We start from the raw sequence: 21,341 nt of genomic DNA, 5'->3' as shown, positions 1-21,341 counted from the left end.
ATAGCACCATAAGTCTGCATGGTTCTTTACTGAACAGAAGACAGATCCCTGCTATAAAGATCTTAACATTCAACATGGGAAAAGACAGAAGGAGAAGAGGAATGGAGGCAAGGCTAATGGGAAAGCAATATATGGTTGTTTCAGTTGCACATGCTTTGGCTTAGTTTCAGGTTGTGTCAGATTAACAACAACAGCATTTGTACCCTGCCCATCTGACTGGGATGCCCATTAGGGTATGGCAACTAAGGAGGATCATGCCAAAGACTTCTAAGTTCTATGGAAAGTCTCAATAATGGTCATGTGACTGCTTATTAGTGACTGCTTATTACTGCCAAGATCACTTCTGCTATATGAATAGTTTTCTGAAATGAACACATCCTATATAATAAAGTCCAAGTTGTCCCTGCGTCCAGTCCCTGTGTCCCATTTTCGCGCTAATGCGCATGTGTCCCGGGGACACAGGGATTGGACGCAGAGACTGGACCGTTTCCCTAACCGTTTCCCTGCGGCCGCCAACCGCCAATTTTTTTTTTGCCTCATGCGTGCGGTGGGTCGCGTTCCTCTTCCCGCCGAACTCACATGGACGTAGAGCGCGGCGGCCGCCTCCGCTTCCTGAACGGGAGGCTGAGGGCGGAGGCGCCTCCGAAGAGCCTCTCTGGCGGCTGAACTGCCCGCAGGCCAGCCAGGAGCGCCGCCCTGAGCTTGCCAAGGGCGCCCATGCCGCTCCGCGCTGCTTTCAGGTCCTGGAGATCTCTTCCAGTGCCTGACGGGCGGAGGCGACGAGGAGTCCGCCCATAGCGACGGGGAGGGCAGGGGGCGGGAGAGGCTGGGCTCGACTGGAGCTTCTCTGGCCCACGTTGCTTTTCACACGAGCACGGTGGTCTGAGGGCGGGAGGGGAAAACAGGCTGCTTGCCTCCCTCGGCCCCCGGACAGCTCGGAAACCTTCCTCAGGCCTCATTCTGCCCCCTTTGGAGGCCGGCTGGGGAAATGCCTCGACGACGAGCGGGGCTCACGGCTTCCCCTCAGCCCCCTCTTCCCTTTGTCTCGCCTCCCTACCCCCTTTTCCCAGCGGCGGGAGCGGTGCTCGCTCCGGAACTCATTGTCGGGCAGCAACACCTCTGAGCATGTGCAGAGTGCCCACACTTTTCTAGCGCCCATTTTCTAAATGGGCTGAATGACACTAGTACAACCATAAATTGAGATGCTGTGAAATACAAAGCACATAGTAACAAAGCACAGTCAACAATAAGCCCTGAAGTTAGGTGGATTTGTACATTAAACTTTGCCGTGCAGGCGAACAACAATACAGGTCAGAAGCCACTAACAGAGACAGAACCTTTCAAAAGCAATTCTCAGATTAAAGGAGATCTAGAACTCTTGCTTAAAGCACTCTAAGGCTGAAAACAGTATTTTTAAATTACAAAGTTTGTGAACAAAATCACAAAACAAGATATTGACGGAGTAGGTAATTTTAACCAGGTTTTGGAAGAAAGAGGCGTGTGCTTCTACCAGGCTACAGAAATGATCAAGCAATCTCTATATATAAAAATGTAAAAAATGGTGAAAGTGTGGGCTCCACTTTTCTCCGTAACCGCTTGACCAATCATCCTGAAATTTGGACACAACGATCCATGCCAGTCCCCGAGTGTTTGCAGGGGGGGAAATCCCTCAAATCTTACACCTGCGCAGGTAGAAACCTGCTTTTCCACCAAGTAAAACAGCGCCCTCAAGTGGAATTCCTCCCACAGTACACCCCTCCCTTCCTGTGAAATCTACACCACACCCACAAACCAAATAATGACATCACCAACCAAGCAACTGAAACCACCAAGGGGCCATTACCAGACCACTAGGCCCTGCCAAGCTGCTAGGCCCCCACTAGGCCTGGGGGGGAGGGGGGAGTGCCCGGATCGCAGGCCGCAGCACGGCCTTTGTTTTATGTAGCCCCCTGCCAGGCTGCCAGGCCCCCACTAGGCCTCCCCCACCAAATAACCACAAGACAAAAATAAATACCATCCTTCAGAACGTCATGAGATAAACCGGTCATGGAGGGGGGGGGACACAAACAGAATAGATCATGGATCAGGACACGGTGGGGGCAGCCACAAGGATTAGCCACAACAACGCGCCACACCCACAAACCCCGCCTCCGCCATGAGATCCTGTAAAACAGGGGGACTCTGAGGCTCAGGGGGATCTGAAGGGGGGCTATTACCCTCCATTTGACAGAGTAACACACAGCAATGCTGCAGGTCGCAGCATGGCCTTTGTTTTATGTAGGCCCCTGCCAGGCCTCCAGGCCCCCAATAGGCCCGGGGGTGTGTGTGTGCCCGGATCACAGGACACAGCACGGCCTTTGTTTTATGTAGCCCACTGCCAGGCCCCCACTAGGCCCAGGGGGGGAATAACCCACAGCAACGCACGGCAAGGGGTTTTTACTTTAAAATTTAGCGGGCGTTGTGTCACATGTGAGGCTCCGGTGGCCATTTTAAGTAAGAGCACTAATGCCCCTTTTAACCTACGCTTTATACTATGACTGATTGCAAGCCTCTGTGTCTTTAAAAAACAACAACCATGCACTTTCCCTCCCCAGTTTAAGTCCTCGGATATTTGCAGTGGCCACCCCCCCCCATTTACAATCTCCTACCTTCCCCTTGCCATTTCCTGGGTTTTTAATGGAACCAAACAGCTCGGGTGCTTCGGAACTCGCCTTCTGTTGCTACGGGGCTGTGGGTCTTCGCTATTTGACCCCCCCCCCCAGTCGGGATTATTAAAGTAGTTCTCTAGGTTCTCTGGGTCACCTACTCCAAAATTAGAAAATCCAAATAAAACACACACACACAACAACACCCAAATCATACAATACCCACCAAAATAAATGACAACCCCCAAAATAAAATTAAACAATAACTTCTCCTTCTCATGTTCTTATTTCAAATTTTTTAAATCTAAATATATAAAAATGTTCACGATGCGTGCACAGGGGCCAATGTATGGCGATACCCTGTTTCTCATATTTTAAGACATACCCATAAAATAAGCCATAGCAGGATTTTTAAGCATTCAACGAATATAAGCCATACCCTGAAAATAAGACATAGTGATAGGCGCAGCAGCAATGCCGGCCGCAGCAGGAGGAGGAGGAAAAAAATAAGACATCCCTTGAAAATAAGCCATAGTGTGTTTTTTTGAGGAAAAAATAAATATAAGACATGTCTTATAATATGAGAAACACGGTACAGGGGGGAGGGCACAACACTCCCTGGGGAAAACAGAGGGAAGGGTGTCCTACCGAAACACAGGGATGAACAAGGGGGTTGGAGGGAGGAGGGGTGGAATACGTCATGGATCGGGACAGGGTGGGGGGAATCACAGGGATGACCCACAGCAATGCGTGGCCGGGCCAGCTAGTAATTCATAAAACATCAGAACATATGCAAAGCTTGAGTTTTGATCCCCTCCTCTTTTACACAGATTTGAACATTAAACAATTTGCCATACTTTGCTATGTCATGTAGAGAACAAGCTGTGACCTATTGGTTTAGCAAAAAAAAAAAAGGTAGAAGAAATTTATTTATTTATTTGGGAATTAAATAAGGCTTGAGGGGAAATTGCAGAGTTGCAGCTTACCAACTGGTGAAGTAGTTCATCTTTTTTCTTATATGGTAAAAAAGAAAGCCAGCTTTTAAATTTCTCAGCTAAGTTTGATAGGACGTCTTTCTATAAAAAAAAAATCAACACAGTAGTACATAAATATAATAATTATCATAAAAACTGCCTTCATTTATTCCACTGGTCTAGTTACATGTGAAGATGATGTCTGTTAAGTAGCTTAAGCCTACAAATAACACAAGTCATTGCACCAAGAGTCAAATACACCAGCACACCAATGTTTATAATGTTCTGACCAAAATCACAATTACGAGTGCAAAGGACACTTTAGGCACCAAAAAAGGACAAGGAATAGAGAATATGATGGGGAACTGTTTCATGTTGAAATAACTGTGTACACAAATGTATTGAGGGCAGCAAAAACCATTTTTTAAAAAATGCATAAATTATTTGACACAATTGCTCCTTAGCAAGAGGCAAGCTATAAATGTGTGCTTTGGTAGATGCGTATTGAGAATCTCCAGCTTTCCTGCAAACATCATCACAATATTCATTACAACAAAAATCCTACACAATTCATTTAAACAAAAAACAAAAGATCTTTTGATATAAAAGTTTTCAAAAGTTGCCTAATGAAATGGCCTATTAAGGTTCTATTATCTAAGTATTTGTATATATGGTTAGGTACTTTTGGAAGAAGAGATTGGAATATTCACTTTGTTTTTTGGCCAAGTGAATTTTCATTAAAGAGGATTTTTGCTTTCATTGAGTATCACACTGTTCATTACTAAACACGGAATCATTTTAATCAGCAACACTTGAGATGAAAATGATTATTACAAAATATGATTTTTTTGTAATAAGCTATTTTTAGTATATGTAGTGTAGCCATCAGCAATACTAGAGGATGAAAAGGAAGTAGCCTGCTGAGTTTCCTGGTAAATATAGGAACTACTGTTCACTTCTAATTTTAGTGTTTCTAGGCCTCTAATTCATAGCTAAATATATATTTAGAATATGCGAAATATATATTTCATTTCTATCCATTATAAAAGAAAGGTCTAAAATGATGATTTTGAATTGCAAAATGTAGGAAATATAAAATCATAGAATCTTAGAGTTGGAAGGGACCCAAGTGTCATCTAGTCCAACCCCCTGCAATGCAGGAATCTCAGCTAAAGCATCCATGAAAGAGTAGTCATCCCACCTCTACTTAAACACCTCCAAGGAAGGAGAGTCCACCACCTCTTGTGGGAGTCTGTTCCACTGCCAAACAGCTCTTACTGTCAGAATTTTTTTTTTGAATGTTTAGTTGGAATCTCCTTTCTTGTAACTTGAAGCCATTGCCTTGAGTCCTACCCTCCAGAGCAGTAGAAAACAAGCATGCTCCCTCTTCCATGTGACAGCCCTTAAGATATTTGAAGATGCCTATCATATATTCTCTCAGTCTCCTCTTTTCCAGGCTAAACACACCCAGCTCCTTCAAGCGCTCCTTGTAAGGCTTAGTTTCCAGATGCTTGGTCATCTTGGTTGCCCTCCTCTATTTGAAAGGTTTCTCTCGGATTTAAAACCACAAGATACAATTCTGCCAAAAAATGGTGCCAGAACTGCAATTATCATCTATAGATGTGGGTGGTGTGATGGGTTTCTTCTTGTTGTTTTTATTATGTATTTTGCATTTTTATCTTGAATTTTTATGCTGTGAATTGCCCTGAGATCTACAGATGAAGGGTAATAATAATAATAATAATAATAGAAGTGGTTATATTGAACAGTGAAGTTTAAACCAAGCCATTTTCCACAATCACATGCAAATGAGGGCAGAAAATAAAGAATTCAAGTTCCTCAATTCCAGCAGAGGTCTCCAATTACAAAGGTGTTCTCTTTATGCAAGCACTAGGTATTTATATAAGCAAGACACAAGTTTCCAAAATACATGCCTGCAAGGTTCGGGAATTTGCAGGTGAGGACTGACAGAAGAAACAGTATACAACCTTCTGACTGCCAATTCTCCGTCCACATGACTCCCCCAGGTCATCTCCTCCTCACTTTCGCAGAGACAAACAAGACTTCTAGTCTCTGAGCCCAGCTGGGAAGGGGTGGGGAAACAGTTTAAAAACTGGCCATGATGCATTTGTAGGGTGAAATTAGATCTGGATGAAGAGTTGAACAACCCACCAAGGACTTCTGCATTAGCATATTGGAGGAAACATGGGACAGGGAACATAATGTATAGTTCTGCCCTTAGTAAAATGCTGACAATGAATCAGTGTTCTTCAGCAGATTTACTGCAGTGATAGAAAAATCTCAGAAGCAGAAGTAAAAGAACTAAAATAGACACTAAGAACAACTTTTATTTTTGGTCTCATTGTGGACTCATTATGTTGGACTCATTGACCTGGTTTGCAAGACATGTTAAACCACTGTTAAAGTAAATGATGGATTAATGCAGCCCTCCAGATCTTGCTGGACCACTTCCATCATCTCTGACCACTAAGTTTACTGGCTGGGGCTGATGGAAGTCCAGCAACACCTGGAGGGCCACAGGTTCCCTATCTCTGGCTTAGTGTGAAGGAGCTGCATGTCGATGCATGCTGTTGAAATTGCAAGTGCTTCAGCCTTAGTCCTGCTGCAGCTACACCTAGGAGGTTTGCTACGATTTACTGTTTGGGGGGGAAACAAACCACCAGCCTGACTTAGGACTTAATGGCAAACTATGGCTCATTTCCTACATAGCATGGCAGCAGCATGGGAGGAGCAAAGCACCTGCAATTTCATGCTGCTCAATCCCATTGAACTATTTTTAACAATTTTAATTATGGTTTATGTGAACGAGGCCATTGGCTATTAACAATTCTATTGCATCATGCCATGACCATAGCTGAGTAAAAACACCATGTTTTTCAGAATATGATCATCAAATTTTTCCAACTGGTTTTTCATATCCTTCCCCTTTGGGACAATAGAAAGGCCTCTGGCCTGCAGAGTCATAGCAAAGGGAGTCTGCAGAAAAGTCCCCTCTCCCATGATTCCATTTAGCATATAGATGGATAATGGCCATTGAAGGAACTCGCCATTACCAAGAAGAGAGACAGGCAGAAAAAACTGGGCCAAGCATGCTCTAGCTAGGTGCTAAAGATGAAGAGATGACATAAAAATGGATGCGTTTCCAGCATGTGACCAGTGCTATCCTTATACAAGTTCACTGTGCTTAGAATATATTGCTAGCAAACAATTCATTACACTGCATTTTTGAAACAAAATGAGCAGCAGCATGCAGGTGTTCTCTTCCCTAGCGGGGTTTATTGTCAAAGTACAGGAGGAACTGCTTGAAAAATGAACACCGATTGCACAGGAAGAACCTTGCACTAAGAAGATACCTGAATGCTCTGGATGGGGCAGCGCCTGCTAGCTCCATCTTTATGCAAATCGTCAATATGGAGGAGCAATGAGACACAGTGTGAGCTCAGCAGATGATATAGATGAATTGCAATATGCAGTTCCTCTCTTCCTGTACCCCAAGCCCCTACAAATGAGGCTCCAGCTGACATGGGAAAAAAACCCTAAACTTCAGGTTCCATTTTCCATTGATTTCACCACCACCACCACCACACACACATTTTTCCTTTCCCTTACAATGTCATGCAAGCTACTGGTTACTAGTTTTAGAAGTTCTGCCGATATTTTTATTTAACTTTAGCAATCTTAACTAAAGCTGCAATTGTACACACACATACCTAGAATTAAGTCCCATTGGACTCAAACTTACTTCTGAGCAGATATACATAGGGTTGCATTGTTTGGGAGTCAGGAAACTTAAGATCCTCTGAAATCTATGATATTTTAGACACTCAAAATAATCTTCATTAAAACACTCACTTCTGAGCAGTCTAGGGTGGATTCCAGGCTTTGATATACCATGTTAAGATTGGTGTGTTTTCTTCTGCACAAAAGCATGCATGACCATATGCATACTCTACATGCTACTGTGGAAGTGACTGGTCATTGGAAAATGAGTCCTAGCATGTTCCTTAATACCCCAGTTAATCAGGAAAAAAGATGCTTCTTTGCCTGCTATAGTGAAACTGGTCAGTGTTCAGCTTTCATTATTATAATTGGATTCTGAGCCAGATCAGAATGAGACATGTTTCTGGTGGGGGAAAGTACAAATTGAACAAATTCAACAGGATTTAGGAGATTTATTCAATTAAAAACCTGTAAAATTTGAGTGGTACACTTATTATATGAAGTCTAATGCAAACTAAAGAAAAGTGAAAATAATGATTTACCATGCTGGGTTAAAGTAAGTTCATCTTGCTTTTTTTGTCTTCAATATGCAGCAGACATTAAGCTATTAACTATAATCCACATGCATTATATCATCCCCCTCTCCTCTAGGCTGCATTATGTAAAAGAGCAGTGGGTTAAGGGGAAAAAATTGGCAACAGAACACAGTGAATGAATCTGGTCTGCTTTTAGGGAACTCAAACTATTTGTATTACAACATTAAATAAGTAGTTAGGACAAAAATAAAGTGATACCATGACTACAGAGTGGGGAGAGCGAGTGTAGGATCTTACTGCTGTATGTAAGGGGAGGCGGGGAGAAAACCCTGACCATTACCTGACTTCAGCTGCCCCTTAAAAACAACATCTGGACAACTTGCACAAGGGATCCAAAGGCAGGACTAGCTCTCCACAATAATAAACTGTTAATAATAAACAGTGCACAATAATGCACAGTATTCAGTACCACTGAAAAGCAGGCAAAGGATACACATTATGATGGGAATTCATTTTTAAATAGAGGCTGGGATTTTCATTTGAGAGATTATGTAGCAGTTGAATAGCCAAATTGAGTACTTACGGTCTGAATTGCAACTGTATCCATGTCTTTTTGCCCCTCTTCGAATGTACATTCTTCCGGTTTTTGTAGCAATGGTGAGCATACTTCAAAATCAGTATGTCCTACGTCCTGTAAGTACTGATAAAGTGGTGAATTCTAAAATAAAAAATTAAAGGTATAATTAATTGATTTGTTTATATGAAGTATTCTGAGTTCAACAAGCATTCATTATTTTTATTTATAGCCCACCCTTCACTGAATAGTCTCAGGGCAGATGTTAAAAATACCACAATTTAAACAATCAAGGTAACTACAAATTCTACTGAAATAAGACAATTAAACCACAAAACTAATCAATAACAAAATTAACAAAGGCATTCCAAAGATGTTTGGAAGGGTATGAGCTTTTGCCCAGTTGCTCCCACTTTAGTATTCTTGTTTTCCTCCAGCCAAAGTCCAACCAAACTTCTTCATGACATGAAAAAACTTAATTAACCTGTTCCGGACCAATTATAAACAGTCCATTCTACATTATAGTATGTTAAGGGATTTACTGCTAAGCTTCTAGCTGAGGAGTGATATCGTGGAATGTTCACAAACATTTAAACTACTCAAGGAATGAAGTTGTCAACAGAATACTGGTAGTCGAGTTTCTGCAAGGAAAGAGAAAAGTGTCACATAAGAGCTACTAAAGAGGAGTTATGGGAGGCAGTCTCATAACAAAAAAGGTGAATAGGAAGAAATCCTGGAAAACTGGACAGCTCAGAATCAGGTAAGTCTGACACTGGAGAAGGAGGTTGTTGAAAAAAGGGGTGGAAATAGGCTGAGGAACAGAAACTTTAGCAACAGTAGCTGGTGAAAACAGATGCCCAAGGAAAATACAAGAGGACAAGATAGGGCATAAACACTTTAAAGTGACTGGATGCTTTTAGGCAGGAAGAAGAAACGGGAGAGATGAACAGGCTGGGAACCTAGCCAAGAATCATGAGAGGTGAAGGAAGTGAGAGCAAACAATAGGCTGAAAAACCCAAGGGAAAAATAGGTGGTGAAGGCATAGAGCGCTTTAAGAGGCAACTTATGGGAACAGGAATGGGAGGGAGCAAAACTACACATATGGCTTCAGGACAGGAGATTTCATAGGTTCTGTGCAGTAAGAAACAAATAAGCAAAGGAGATGTGAGCACCGTTGGTCATCAGATCTAGGAGACAAAGGATTGTTAGGTTTAGAGAACAAGATGAGAGCTGAATTTAATATAAGAATTTGAACTAAATAGCCAATTATTTGGCTACAATATTCTAGTTAGAAATTAAAACAATGTTTATATTACCACCAAATAGTTGTGTTTCCAACTACTAAAATGAATCAGACAAATGCTGCTTAGTATTAGTAAGCTTTCACTTTACTATTGGTTACTGTAGTAAGCAAGTACGGTAGCTTAAGGTCCTAAGGGAACAGCAAAGGGCCCAACTCCTTTACATATAAGTACAACAGTAGGAGAAACAGCTAGGAGGAATCAACTGAACCCAATCTCCTCCCTGCTGAAGCTGTAGTTCAAAGCTCCAACAGCTGAAAGGTCAACTCCTCTAGCCATACCCTACAAGAATGGAAAAAGTCGTATACTATAGCAGTGGGAAACTGGTGGCCTTAAATGTGGTTGATCTACAAGCCCATTTCCCCTTACTATTGGCTGTGCTGACTCAGGCTGAAGGGAGCTGGAGTCAGCATCATCTGGAGGGACACAGGTTTCCCACTCCTAAGCTAAAAAGTTTCTTCTCAGCCACAGTTCCTCCACACACCCAGTGATTGCTTTTGAACTCAAGCAATGGCAATCTGGTAAGATGAAGTCTCCTCAAAATGAAATATTCTTCTCCTTTCCAGGCTGTGTCCTGATTGGAAGGAGGGGGGTTTCCCTCAGAAAGCGCCAATTGCTCAATATGATGAAGTACAACTTGAAGCTTTTATCTCTACAGCTCTCAGGTACATGCCTAGCATATATGTCTAAAGAACCCTGGAACTAGTCCCTATCTTTCTGCTGAACCTGCCTGTACATGGATAGTGTAGTGGTAAGTGAAGTATTAATAAATACATGCTGTAAAGCAGTGTTTCCCAACCAGTGTGCCTCCAGATGTTTTGGGACTACAACTCCCATCATTCCTGACCACTGGTCTTGCTAGTTAGGGATGATGGGAGTTGTAGTCCCAAAACATCTGGAGGCACACTGGTTGGGAAACACTGCTGTAAAGAATCTAATTAATAATAATGCATGCCCCAGACCCCTAGCAACTAGCTGGCTAATTTTACTTAAAAGATGTAAGGTATTTTTACTGAACTGGATACCACAAAGATTAAAAAAATTCAGGACAACAAATAGCAAACAGAGAAGTTTCTGAAAGATTTTAACTTATTGTTCAACCCTTGTCATACTATGCATAGCTACCATTGTTTACCTGTTTTAATGAGTGAAATTGAAACTAAGACACAAATTTGAGTAATCCTCCAATTCATTACAGTATTTCTAAAATCAAAACCACACCTCTGTAATTTCTGCTGATGCATTATAAAGGAAATGACTAAGACTTTCTCCATTAGTATCTCTCAGGTTTCCTCCCTCTCCCACCCTATGGTATCTCCTGTGGATCTAACCTTTTATTAACTCTTAACCACATTAACAATGGAACTTAAAAACCTCCTTTAGATTAACAGACAATAATATTCTTGCTTTAAACCACAGCAAATCTAGTATATAATGAACTAGAACAGGCATGTCAAACCTGCGGCCCTCCAGATGTTTTGGACTACAATTCCCATCTTCCCCAACCACTGGTCCTGCTAGCTAGGGGTCATGGGAGTTGTAGGCCAAAACATCTGGAGGGCCGCAGGTTTGACATGCCTGAACTAGAATAAAAACAACAGATAACACTCCCAACAACATTTTGAAACTTCTTTCTCTCTCAAATTTTATCCCTCACAACTACTAAATTTTATGCCTAAACAACTACTAAACTCTGCTAATGCCTAAAACAAAAGTCAGTCAAGTTTATTCTGAGGTGCAGTGATTAGAAGAATAAAAGACTTACAGGCAGTGCATTCCTTGTCTCCTGGAAAATATGATTCCACCTCTTTCTCAGATACACTTGCAGTGCATCGGAGAGAATTTCCTCCACCTCCCCATTTCTTTCTACTTGCCTCTCCAGGATGACTGGAGCAGAAAATGAGGAGCATCGGTCAGAAAAACTGCACCTGTGCTCTCACACAAGCGCATTTTCCTAGCATCATCAGAAGCAGCCAGCAGCAACTCACTAAGACTCTGCAATTTCTTCTGTTACTGTATGATAGGAGGAACCGACAATCAGTTGATGGATTTTAAAAGGCTTTTAGGAAGCTACTGCTTAAAAGAAATAATGCACATCAATATTATATAAAATCCCTTGCAAAGACTTGCCAAGCTACTGAATTTAAATGTCTTACTCATAGTCCCTTGGCTCATAATCATCTTGGCCTGCTTATCATCTTGCCAATTACTCATAAATTGCATCTTGAATGAGTACAAGACAGGGATTCTAGAAAGGTACATTATTTATAAATATAAAAACTATTTCCCCCTATGTAAAGGTTGTGCTCCTGCTCCCTTGATTCTCACATTTTTTCAAATGAAAACCTTCTGTCTTCCAAAATTGCCTCACAGCCAGACTCAATGCTATCAAATTAAAGACAAGGCTTTAAGATCATTTAATTTGATGGATTCCAATTTCTTTCTTGATTTTACTCCATATTTGATGACGTACAGTACATGATTCCTTTAGTATTCCAAGAGAATAGTCATTCTAATATTTATACTTTAACCTTTATATTTGTATTTTCATGTCTAATTGTACACACTGGTTTTAGTTTTGGTTACTGACATTCAGAAGGCTGATATCAAACTGGAACAAGTATTTGCAAAGAAAAGGGCAATTTGTAAAATAAATTGAAAAAATGTACGTATATGCTTCCTTTTGGTTAAGTCTATTTAGCCTACTAAAAAGATTTCTGAGCACTGATAGGATTATGTTTCACACTTTAACAGCATTAATCTTTCCCTTGTCCTATACTATTTCAGTTGTGTATGGTTTGATACAGCATAAGAGTGTATCACACGATTTTCATCCTGTGGATCTATGAAAATGGCTACTTTAACTTTACAACAATTAGTTTATAATAAAAATGTTTTATTGATCCAGTTAAGATAGAAAAGAGTTTACCTTATTGTATGTCATTCAGACATTTGCTAGCCACTATAATATGTCAAATAATTAAATTAAGTCTCAAAAATTTCCCTGTATTAAAAACAACAACTGCCAAGCTACTCAGAAATTCTGGACTAACCAGTTCACTCCAATTCCAATTTTGACTACTACTACTACTACTACTACTACTAATTTATATGCTGCCCATCTGACTGAGTTGTCCCAACCACTCTGGGCAGCTTCCAACAAATGAAAGCATCAAACACAGTAAAACATCAAATACCTAAAACTTCAATTAAATGCCATTAGACCACAATAATTTTTTTTACAGGCAGTAGAAAAGATATGAAGGGGGGTTGGGGACGTGTCCAATTCCTTCAAAATCAAACTAAGGAGAAAGCAAGAGGCTTTCATTAAAACTTAAAATAGTTTTCATAGCAGGATAAGGAAAAGTTACAGCTAAGTTATTTAAACGGCTTTGTCCTCTAACTTTCATATCAAGCTTTAGTATTTCAGAGTAACTTAAATATTAGCTTTTTCTTAATGGAAGCTAACAGTTACTAAGTAAATGTGAAGGCATTTTAAATTATGTCATTAATATGATCAACAACAAAACACACACACACACACACACAGGAAAATGACTAGGTATCAAAGTTCACACAAAAGAAGTATAAGGATAATATAAAGTGTTTTGCCAACCATGTTTCGTTCTGGTGCCTCAAGCATCTCAGTTCCATACTGAATGCTCCCTATCTCCAACAAGTATACAATGAATAACATGAAGGAAAATACAACTGAATGTTCATCAACAGTGCTTCTAGTAACAGCACAGGCTTCATGAATAAATTACAAAAAAGATGTGGTTACAGTAAGGAAACCCTTTAAAGCTAATGAGAACATTTCATAAAAGAACTGCACCAGATCATTAAGACTGCCATTTTTTCATTCCACTTGCCAGTTTGCTTTTGCAATGGATAGATATGTATTTCAAACTTGAATATGAAACAGCATGAAGTCAACTGCTTGAGGCTACAATCCTGTGAATATATGGGAATAAGTCACATTTAAAACAGAATATTATTAGATATTGAATTCACTTCACAGTTTGTAATATTTTTTCAATAACTGCAGTTTGCACTTGCATTTCATCAATAGCTTGGGGGCCAGCATTTAGGATCTTACACCAAGGGCTCAATTCAGACATTACAGCCCATCTCCATGGGCTGGAGACTGGGAATATGCTACAAGCATATGCAACTTCTTTCCTCATACATGCCAATTTCATTCTCCACTTCCTGGTAACTATGGGTTGCTTCTACACTAGGAATTCAGTGTGAATCACCCTCTTGTTCATTCACATTTTACTGGGAGAAAAGGGAAGAGGTCTACATATTATCATCCACTTATAATTCTGTGATGGTTGTTTTTTTTTAGAGTTTTCCATTTTTCTTACACAGAAAGTCTGACTTTTTTGAGATAGTTGAAAAAGTATTTTGCTTCTTCGCCTTTTGGCGAAGATAAAGTGTGGGGTATGTGTGGAATATAACAATCTCCACAGGTGTAGCATTACACTTCTGTACATTTAAGAGTCATGGTTTTGGCAGTGACATATCAGAGCTGAATACATCACACATATTTACTATAACCTTTGCAGTTGGTACCATTTTCTAAACAATTTTTAATTGATATTTTAATTAGCACTAAAATGGTTCTCCAGGTATATATTTTTAAAATATTAGAAAATAGTGCTGAAATGAAAGAGTTTTATGGTGAAATTACAAAATAAAACTAATTTAAAAATCTAGGAAAAATCCCATTCTGGTTTCTTCTATTTTAGCATCTGCCATCACCCCCCAATTAATACTTCCAATCCAAAAACAAAACAAAACACATTAAAATATTTTGGTTTTTGGCATTGCATAACTAGCATTGGGCAACTGTGCTTAAATGAATAGGTGCTTCATGGTAATTAATTTATTTTTATGTATTTATTTTTTAAAGGATTGTTTGGTTTCAGTTTTCCAACTTGACATTCCTTGGACTTTCTACTTTTCCACCACAGGCAGTTATGTTATGCCCACTGGTGTAGTTGAAACAGAGGAATGACCATCCAGAAAAAAGCCCAAAACAATAGAACGTCAACAGCAATTCCACCAGTAGCAGTGATTTATTAGTGCAACAAACCACACATCTTGAAACTGCCACAGTTACACCTAATTAAATAGATACACATAAAACTTTCCAGAAAATCTGAAGCTAAACCAAATTATCTGGAAGGAAGCCTTATGGAAGTCAGCGAGACTTGCAAATTAATGGATCAGATATCTATATCTATATCTATCTAATATATATATATAAGGGTCTGGTTGCTTCTGTTTCAAGTGTATCTGAAGAAGTGTGCATGCACACGAAAGCTCATACCAAAATAAAAACTTAGTTGGTCTTTAAGGTGCTACTGAAGGAATTTTTTTATCTAATATATATAACATTTGGGTGTTACTCTCAATTTAAAGAGTGTTTTTAAAACTTTTGAAAACAAGCCTGCACCTCATTGAATTACATTAAAAGTTTTTTTTTTACTTCTGTGTTGTGCACAGTACATTAGGTCTTTCCCACAAACCACTATCAACCAATGTCTGGACTTAAAAAGCAACTTAGCAGCCTAGAACTGCTTGTAGTTTGCACTAGTACAGCATGAAAGTCAACTCTCTGCATCAGGTCATGCAACTTAATTGTGCAATGTATGCACGACTCCCAAAATAATAGAGGGAATAGGCATACCATAATACATGAGGGGCAAATAAATAAATTACATACATACTACAGCAAAGATAGAATATGAATTATTATTTTGCATTTAAATACTGGTATATTGTATAAAGATATCAAACACACTAATACAAAAGGATCATGTACTGAGAAAGGACAGCATAGAATAACAACTACCGTAGCTTGCATGGATACATGGGCATAGCCAAGGGGGGGGGGTCAGGGGAGGCAGCTCCCCCCCCCATCAAGTAAAGCAATAGAAATTCTTAACTAATGACCAATCATGTTGGTTCTGCTCCCCACTAACAAAAATCCTGGCTACACTCATGCATGGATGCAAGTAAGAATGTAGCAGGAACCATCTTAGTGAGAACATAGGATTGGGCAGTAAGGTTCATTGCAAAACTTTCACCAATATGAATCAATAGTTGAAGGCAAGCCATGGTGGTTTCCCAAATGTTAAGTTCCACCCCCCTTCCATTATCCTCATCTAATATTCTTCTGGAAATGATTACACTTAGTAAACACTTTAATTTAATTATGACTGCAAAAAATGAACTAACTGAAAGAGAAGAAATTAACATGGCTTATTATAATAAGCATAATAGGACCGTTACCAGTATCTTTGAACATGTAAGAGAACGTCGTTTCAGGATTTTGTAGGGACTACTAGCTCCTGGACATCTGCCATTTGTCTGGGAAGGGGGTCAAGGAAGCAGTTTGATGGAACACAGTTAAAAGACAAAATAGTGAAGAGTTTTTGTAGATACTGTACCCTGTTTCTCCAAAAAATAAGACATAGCCATAAAATAAGCCATAGCAGGATTTTTAAGTATTCAAGGAATATAAGACATCCCCTGAAAATAAGCCATAGTGTGGTTTTTTTTAAGGAAAAATAAATAAGACGGTGTCTTATTTTCGGAGAAACACGGTAGCTAGCAAGAAAGAGGAAAACCTCAAGACCATTGGGTGAATGGATGTTTGGCTGATCCCCAAGCTCACCATGTATGTTTCTAAGTAAACAGTTTCTCAAGTTCATATTGGGCAATACCTTTATTGGGCCAACTAAAATATAGCAGAAAAACCCAAACAGCACAAAATTACACACACACACACACACTCTTTTAGTGGTCTCCCCTTTTAAGGGAGATGTCCAATTCAAAGCCTACTCTATAAACTTCTTGTTCAGTGCAGCTTCAAGGGGTAATTACTATTTATCATTACAATTCAACCACAAGAATTTCTAATGGAAGAAACCTCATACACGAAAAACACATGCTACACTATACGCCTATGATGCTAAAGAAAGTGCTTTCTTTCATACATTTCAAGAGGCTGGATTCATTTTTTTTATTTACTAATCTAACCAATATTATTGAAATAGACAACAGCATTTGCATTGTGCCAGGTCTGCCACAAAAAGGGGAATTAGATCCTACGGGCGCTGTGGGTTAAACCACTGAGCCTAGGGCTTGCTGATCAGAAGGTCAGCGGTTCGAATCCCTGTGACGGGGTGAGCTCCCGTTGCTCGGTCCCAGCTCCTGCCAACCTAGCAGTTCGAAAGCACCTCAAAATGCAAGTAGATAAATAGGAACCGCTACAGCGGGAAGGTAAACGCCGTTTCTGTGTGCTGCTCTGGTTCGCCAGAAGTGGCTTTGTCATGCTGGCCACATGACCTGGAAGCTATACGCCGGCTCCCTCGGCCAATAATGTGAGATGAGCGCGCAACCCCAGAGTCGGTCACGACTGGACCTAATGGTCAGGGGTCCCTTTACCTTTACCTTTTTACCATAGAACGACTGTAAATATATAAATAAGTTGGCAGTGGTGGGGGAAACAAAGATTATTTACAGAAAGAGAGATGTATGATCTTTGGGTGGGGTGTTTTTTTCTTTCAAAAAAGCTCTTATACTTTAATACATTGTCTTTAATCAGAAAGAGTACATCTGCACTAGGAGTTTGTGTTAACAAATGGAGGGTCAGTGGTCAGAATTCACTCTGCTATGCCCTTTCCCTCACTGATAGTTCTTGCCTTTATTAAAGGTATCCTCTATTCCTTTGACTGGTAGAGGGGGTCACCACCCTGAATTATATTCTCAAATATTACTGGTGCTCTTTGGCAGGCCATCTTAATTGCCCCCCCCAATTGCTGCAGAGGCTTTGAGATCCAGCAAGGTTAAGCCCCACAAGGTGGTGATATAACCATGTGAAGAGAACTAAAGGAAGTGCCTCCACTCTAAGTCACCACCCAATTCAATGCAAAAAACCAAGTCCAGAGTGTGTCCTGCAGCATGGGTAGGAGTCAGAAGTTACTTGGGACAGACTCAAAAGTTGGCATGGCAGACATGAAATCCTGATCCACTACTGACAGTGAAGCCTCAGCATGAATGCCAACCTTCCCTGCTAGTTCAGAAAAGGAGACGGTTGAGCATCAGGGTGGGCACTACTTCAGCAGAATCCCTATTCTGCCCTAGCCATCTATCTTCAGATATGTATACTTGAACCCAGTGGGCTGCTGAAGAGGATATCTGGTCAGGAAGATGCAATCAGGACAGACCCCTCCCCTAGATCTTGCCTGCTGCTGTACACAGGTTTAAGGTGCCAATTGGCCATTACGTTACTGTATATATCTGAGTTTCTAACATTGGCTGTACAGAGAAACCCGGTGGGGCAAAGCTGAGAGAAATTAACCCCACTCCCAGCTTCATCCAATAAAAACCAGGTCAACATGTGCATCTAGGATCAAGTGTCCTGGAGAGCTGTCATTTGAACCATTCCCCAGCTTGGCATTGATCAGCAGCATTTTCAACCCGGAGAGTGGGGTGGGGTGGGGTGAGTTGCCAAAACTAACCAGGCTATTTGAATAGGGGGTAACTATGGGGGCAACTAGCCCCCTGTTGTGGCGCCCCTTCCATATTGCCCACATCTGCCTCGGCAACTCTGAGGCTACTGAGCTTAAATGGCAAAGAGAACCACGGTTTGGGGGAAGAAGGTGCCTTTATCCTCCCACAAAAGCAGGTTTTAATCTTATGCACCCTCACCTGGGAGCAAGTGCCATTGAACTCTACTGGAACTGGCTCCAGTCTGGCAGGCACGGATGGGATCGTGGCGAGATGGCCAGCCCCTTTTGTCTGAGCCGCTGCCCTCACTAGGGCTTAATAAAGGCGACTCTTCCTCCCTCTCAGGGGGGCGGTTTCAAAGACCAGCACCCCCTCAGAACCTCCTGCCCCTCTGTGGCAGCCCCCGCTCCCAGCAGAAGGCCCCGCGAGATACCCCTATCCCCAACGTCCACGCACGGGGCCGCCCCACCCCGTTCCGCCGCCTGAGGCTCTGAAGGACCCGCGGCGCCGGCTCCTCCGCCTGCGGCCTCCGCAGAAACACCCCCCAGATAGGCCGCGCTATCGCTACCTCAAACACCACTTCGTCGTCAAAGTCCGGTGTCATCCTTCTCCGCCATCCGTGCTTCTACCCTCCAGGCACGATGGGAAACCGAGTCCGCCGAGCCCGGGCGGTATATAATCTCCCCGTACGGCCCAACAGCCGCCGTAAGAAAACTACAACTCCCAGCAGCCACCGCGAAGGACAGAGGGGGCGGGGTTGAGAAAGGCAGACCAGGTAGCGCTCCGCTGATTGGAAGCTTATCTTGGAACAGAGGCTTTTTTTTTTGGTTCTGCTTTTTAAGCCTGTACTGGCGGCTCTCGGCCTCTAGGGGGCTTTCGTGTTGTAGCTGTGGAAGAATCCTATACGGAGAGTCGGTCGCTGTTGGGGCTCGTTTCGGTGCTAGTCGCTCTCTCGCTCTCCTCGACGGGGATGTTCCGCGGGAGCCGGAGGAACGAGCCGCATTTTTCTGCAGCCGCCGAGACAGAGCAGAGGCCTGTTTTTCTCTCAGCAGACTCCAGAGGAGCTGCTATGGCTTAAAAACAACAACAAGGACGCCGGGTTAAGGGGCAGGCAAGCAGCGGCAGAGAGGCGCGTGGGAAGGAGGCACCATGAGTTCAGCCGGTGAGTTTCTCGACGGGATGAGCGAAGAAAAGTTGCGAAGTTTCTCTTCATCCGGCCGGGCATCACCTAAGCCAGCTGCGACCGGTCAAGGTGCAGGAAAGACAAGCGGAGAAACACACACACACAGTAGACACATCGGGGCTATTCAGCCAGACACGGCTGGATACAGACAATGCAAGGAAACTCCCCCCCCCGCCTCCACTCATTCTCTGCTTCCATTTAAAGGCTTGGTCGGGGTCGTCTTCTGGCAAACTTCCTCTAAGCTGGAAGTCGAGCTGTCCTTGTTCACAGCCCCCACCCCACCCCGCTGTCCCGTTGTCTTTCGTGTCATGTCCCTTCCCCCCTTAGCTGGAGTGGGAGAAGAGCACTTACTGGGAAGGTTTAATCTATACCTCTACTTGAGCCCCCCCCCCGTTACTCCCAAGCCCCTCATCAGATTTTGGGGCTCCCCCCCCCTTCACGCAACAACGGAGTCCCTTCGGAGAGCTTTCCATTCCGAAATACTCGTCTTGAGGTTTGTACCCTGAGAGAAGTGCATGATCTGGTGCTCTTACTTTTTGGGATTATAACTGCTTTTCCGGTAGTGTCCTGTGAAGTCCGTCTTTGTTTTCTCGTGATTCTAACTACTGGAAGGAAATTAAAAAGAACCAGTTTCCTGCTTGGTATGGTTGGACTCTATCCTCCTCCTTATTTTGTGCCTGCAGAAACTCAAGGAAATGATTAATCTTCATTTTCTCTCCCACCCATCTCTCTTTTTTGGGTGGGTGGGTGTCTTTGTTAGAACCACAAGGTAATACCCAAAAGAGAAAGATATTCAGTAGAAAACTTATTTTTCCGAAGGACACTTACTGGTTTGATGGGGAAAGGAGGCGTCATCTTCTAATGCTTGTACTTTTCTACTCCTAGAAACTCTGCTAGGTGTAGTTGGCCATTTTGTGAGGTACACAGACAGGTCAGATGACTTTTATTGTGTTGAATGAGCATGTGGCAAACTTTCAAGTTAAATAGAACTCATAATAACCCATAACTTGTTGAGTGCATTTCTGATACTCTGTGTCGTCTTGTGGTTTTAAATTGATTCAGTTACTAACATTGTGGAGAAACGATCTGTATGGCTTCAGGCCTAGAGCTCCCACTTTATAAACAAATAGTCCTAGGAAGATAGTCTTTAGTAAACTTTCTTTCAGTTTTTGCTGTGGAACAAAAAAGTTGACCCTAGCTACCCCTTCATGATTCAGAAAACAAAGGCATATTTTATTTTATGCCATGACCCCAATTAAGGAAAACAAAGTCAGCTTTGTTTAAAATCATAAAACTGTGGGGAGCTCATGTTTGAATGGTTTGCAGTGCATGCATTGGTACTGTGTTTTAAAACTGGTAAATATGCAATGTATCTGTTTCTCCCTTACTCCACCCATTCCCTACTCTTGACACACCCCTTTTTCCTAGTGTAACTTGGGCTGTCTTAACTTGCACCGGCAGTAAGCAGGCCTTTCCTCAGTTGGAGTAGATAACTCCTAGATAAATAATTTACTTAAGATTCACCACATCCTAGCCGCTCCCAGTAGGAATGGGGGTAGGATTGCACCTGGGTTTAGGAGTGCATGATTACTCACTTAATTGTGTATAGGATTGCAGCCTTCAAGTGTAATCATATATAGGCTTACTTGGAAATAAATCTAATTGACCTCAATAGAGCTTGTGTCTGAGAAGCCATGTGTGCACAAAGGCAACAGATAAACTCCAGGAATGACGTGGAAACAACTGCAGGGCTTGCAGCAGCCATGATACTCTGTATGACATGATACTCTGTATGACATGGAAAGTGACCAAGGTGTACAGGTGCTTGGTTTGTGAATCTTTCTTCAGATCCAGTGCTGAA

At 41.9% G+C, this 21,341-nt stretch overlaps 2 protein-coding genes across 6 annotated transcripts in view; one reads left to right on the top strand and one right to left on the bottom strand.

Annotated features, from left to right (window-relative positions):
• VEZT (vezatin, adherens junctions transmembrane protein) overlaps positions 1-20,401 on the bottom strand; it is a 35,995-nt gene extending 15,594 nt beyond the window's left edge. Inside the window, exons 1-3 of one of the 3 annotated variants that reach the window (XM_088651869.1) lie at positions 20,309-20,401; positions 8,480-8,614; positions 3,632-3,721 (exon numbers count right to left, since the gene is read on the bottom strand). In XM_088651869.1, the coding sequence (XP_088507995.1) occupies positions 3,632-3,721; positions 8,480-8,614; positions 20,309-20,335 (252 nt within the window). In that variant the 5' untranslated portion in view covers positions 20,336-20,401. Of the gene's footprint in view, positions 1-3,631; positions 3,722-8,479; positions 8,615-18,865; positions 19,041-20,308 lie in introns of those variants that run through there. The other 2 variants (XM_035127080.3, XM_035127081.3) reach the window with 2 other exon arrangements.
• Positions 19,171-21,341, top strand: part of FGD6 (FYVE, RhoGEF and PH domain containing 6) — a 58,940-nt gene continuing 56,769 nt past the window's right edge. For 2 of the 3 annotated variants that reach the window (XM_035128371.3, XM_088651867.1), the window contains exon 1: positions 19,171-19,459. In XM_035128371.3, coding sequence (XP_034984262.1) covers positions 19,447-19,459 — 13 coding nt within the window. In that variant the 5' untranslated portion in view covers positions 19,171-19,446. Of the gene's footprint in view, positions 19,460-19,661; positions 19,974-21,341 lie in introns of those variants that run through there. The other variant, XM_088651868.1, reaches the window with a different exon arrangement.

This window comes from Zootoca vivipara, chromosome 9, assembly GCF_965207765.1.
Source record: "Zootoca vivipara chromosome 9, rZooViv2.hap1.1, whole genome shotgun sequence".
NCBI lineage: Eukaryota > Metazoa > Chordata > Lepidosauria > Squamata > Lacertidae > Zootoca > Zootoca vivipara.
This window is presented reverse-complemented; position numbering and strand designations above follow the sequence as displayed.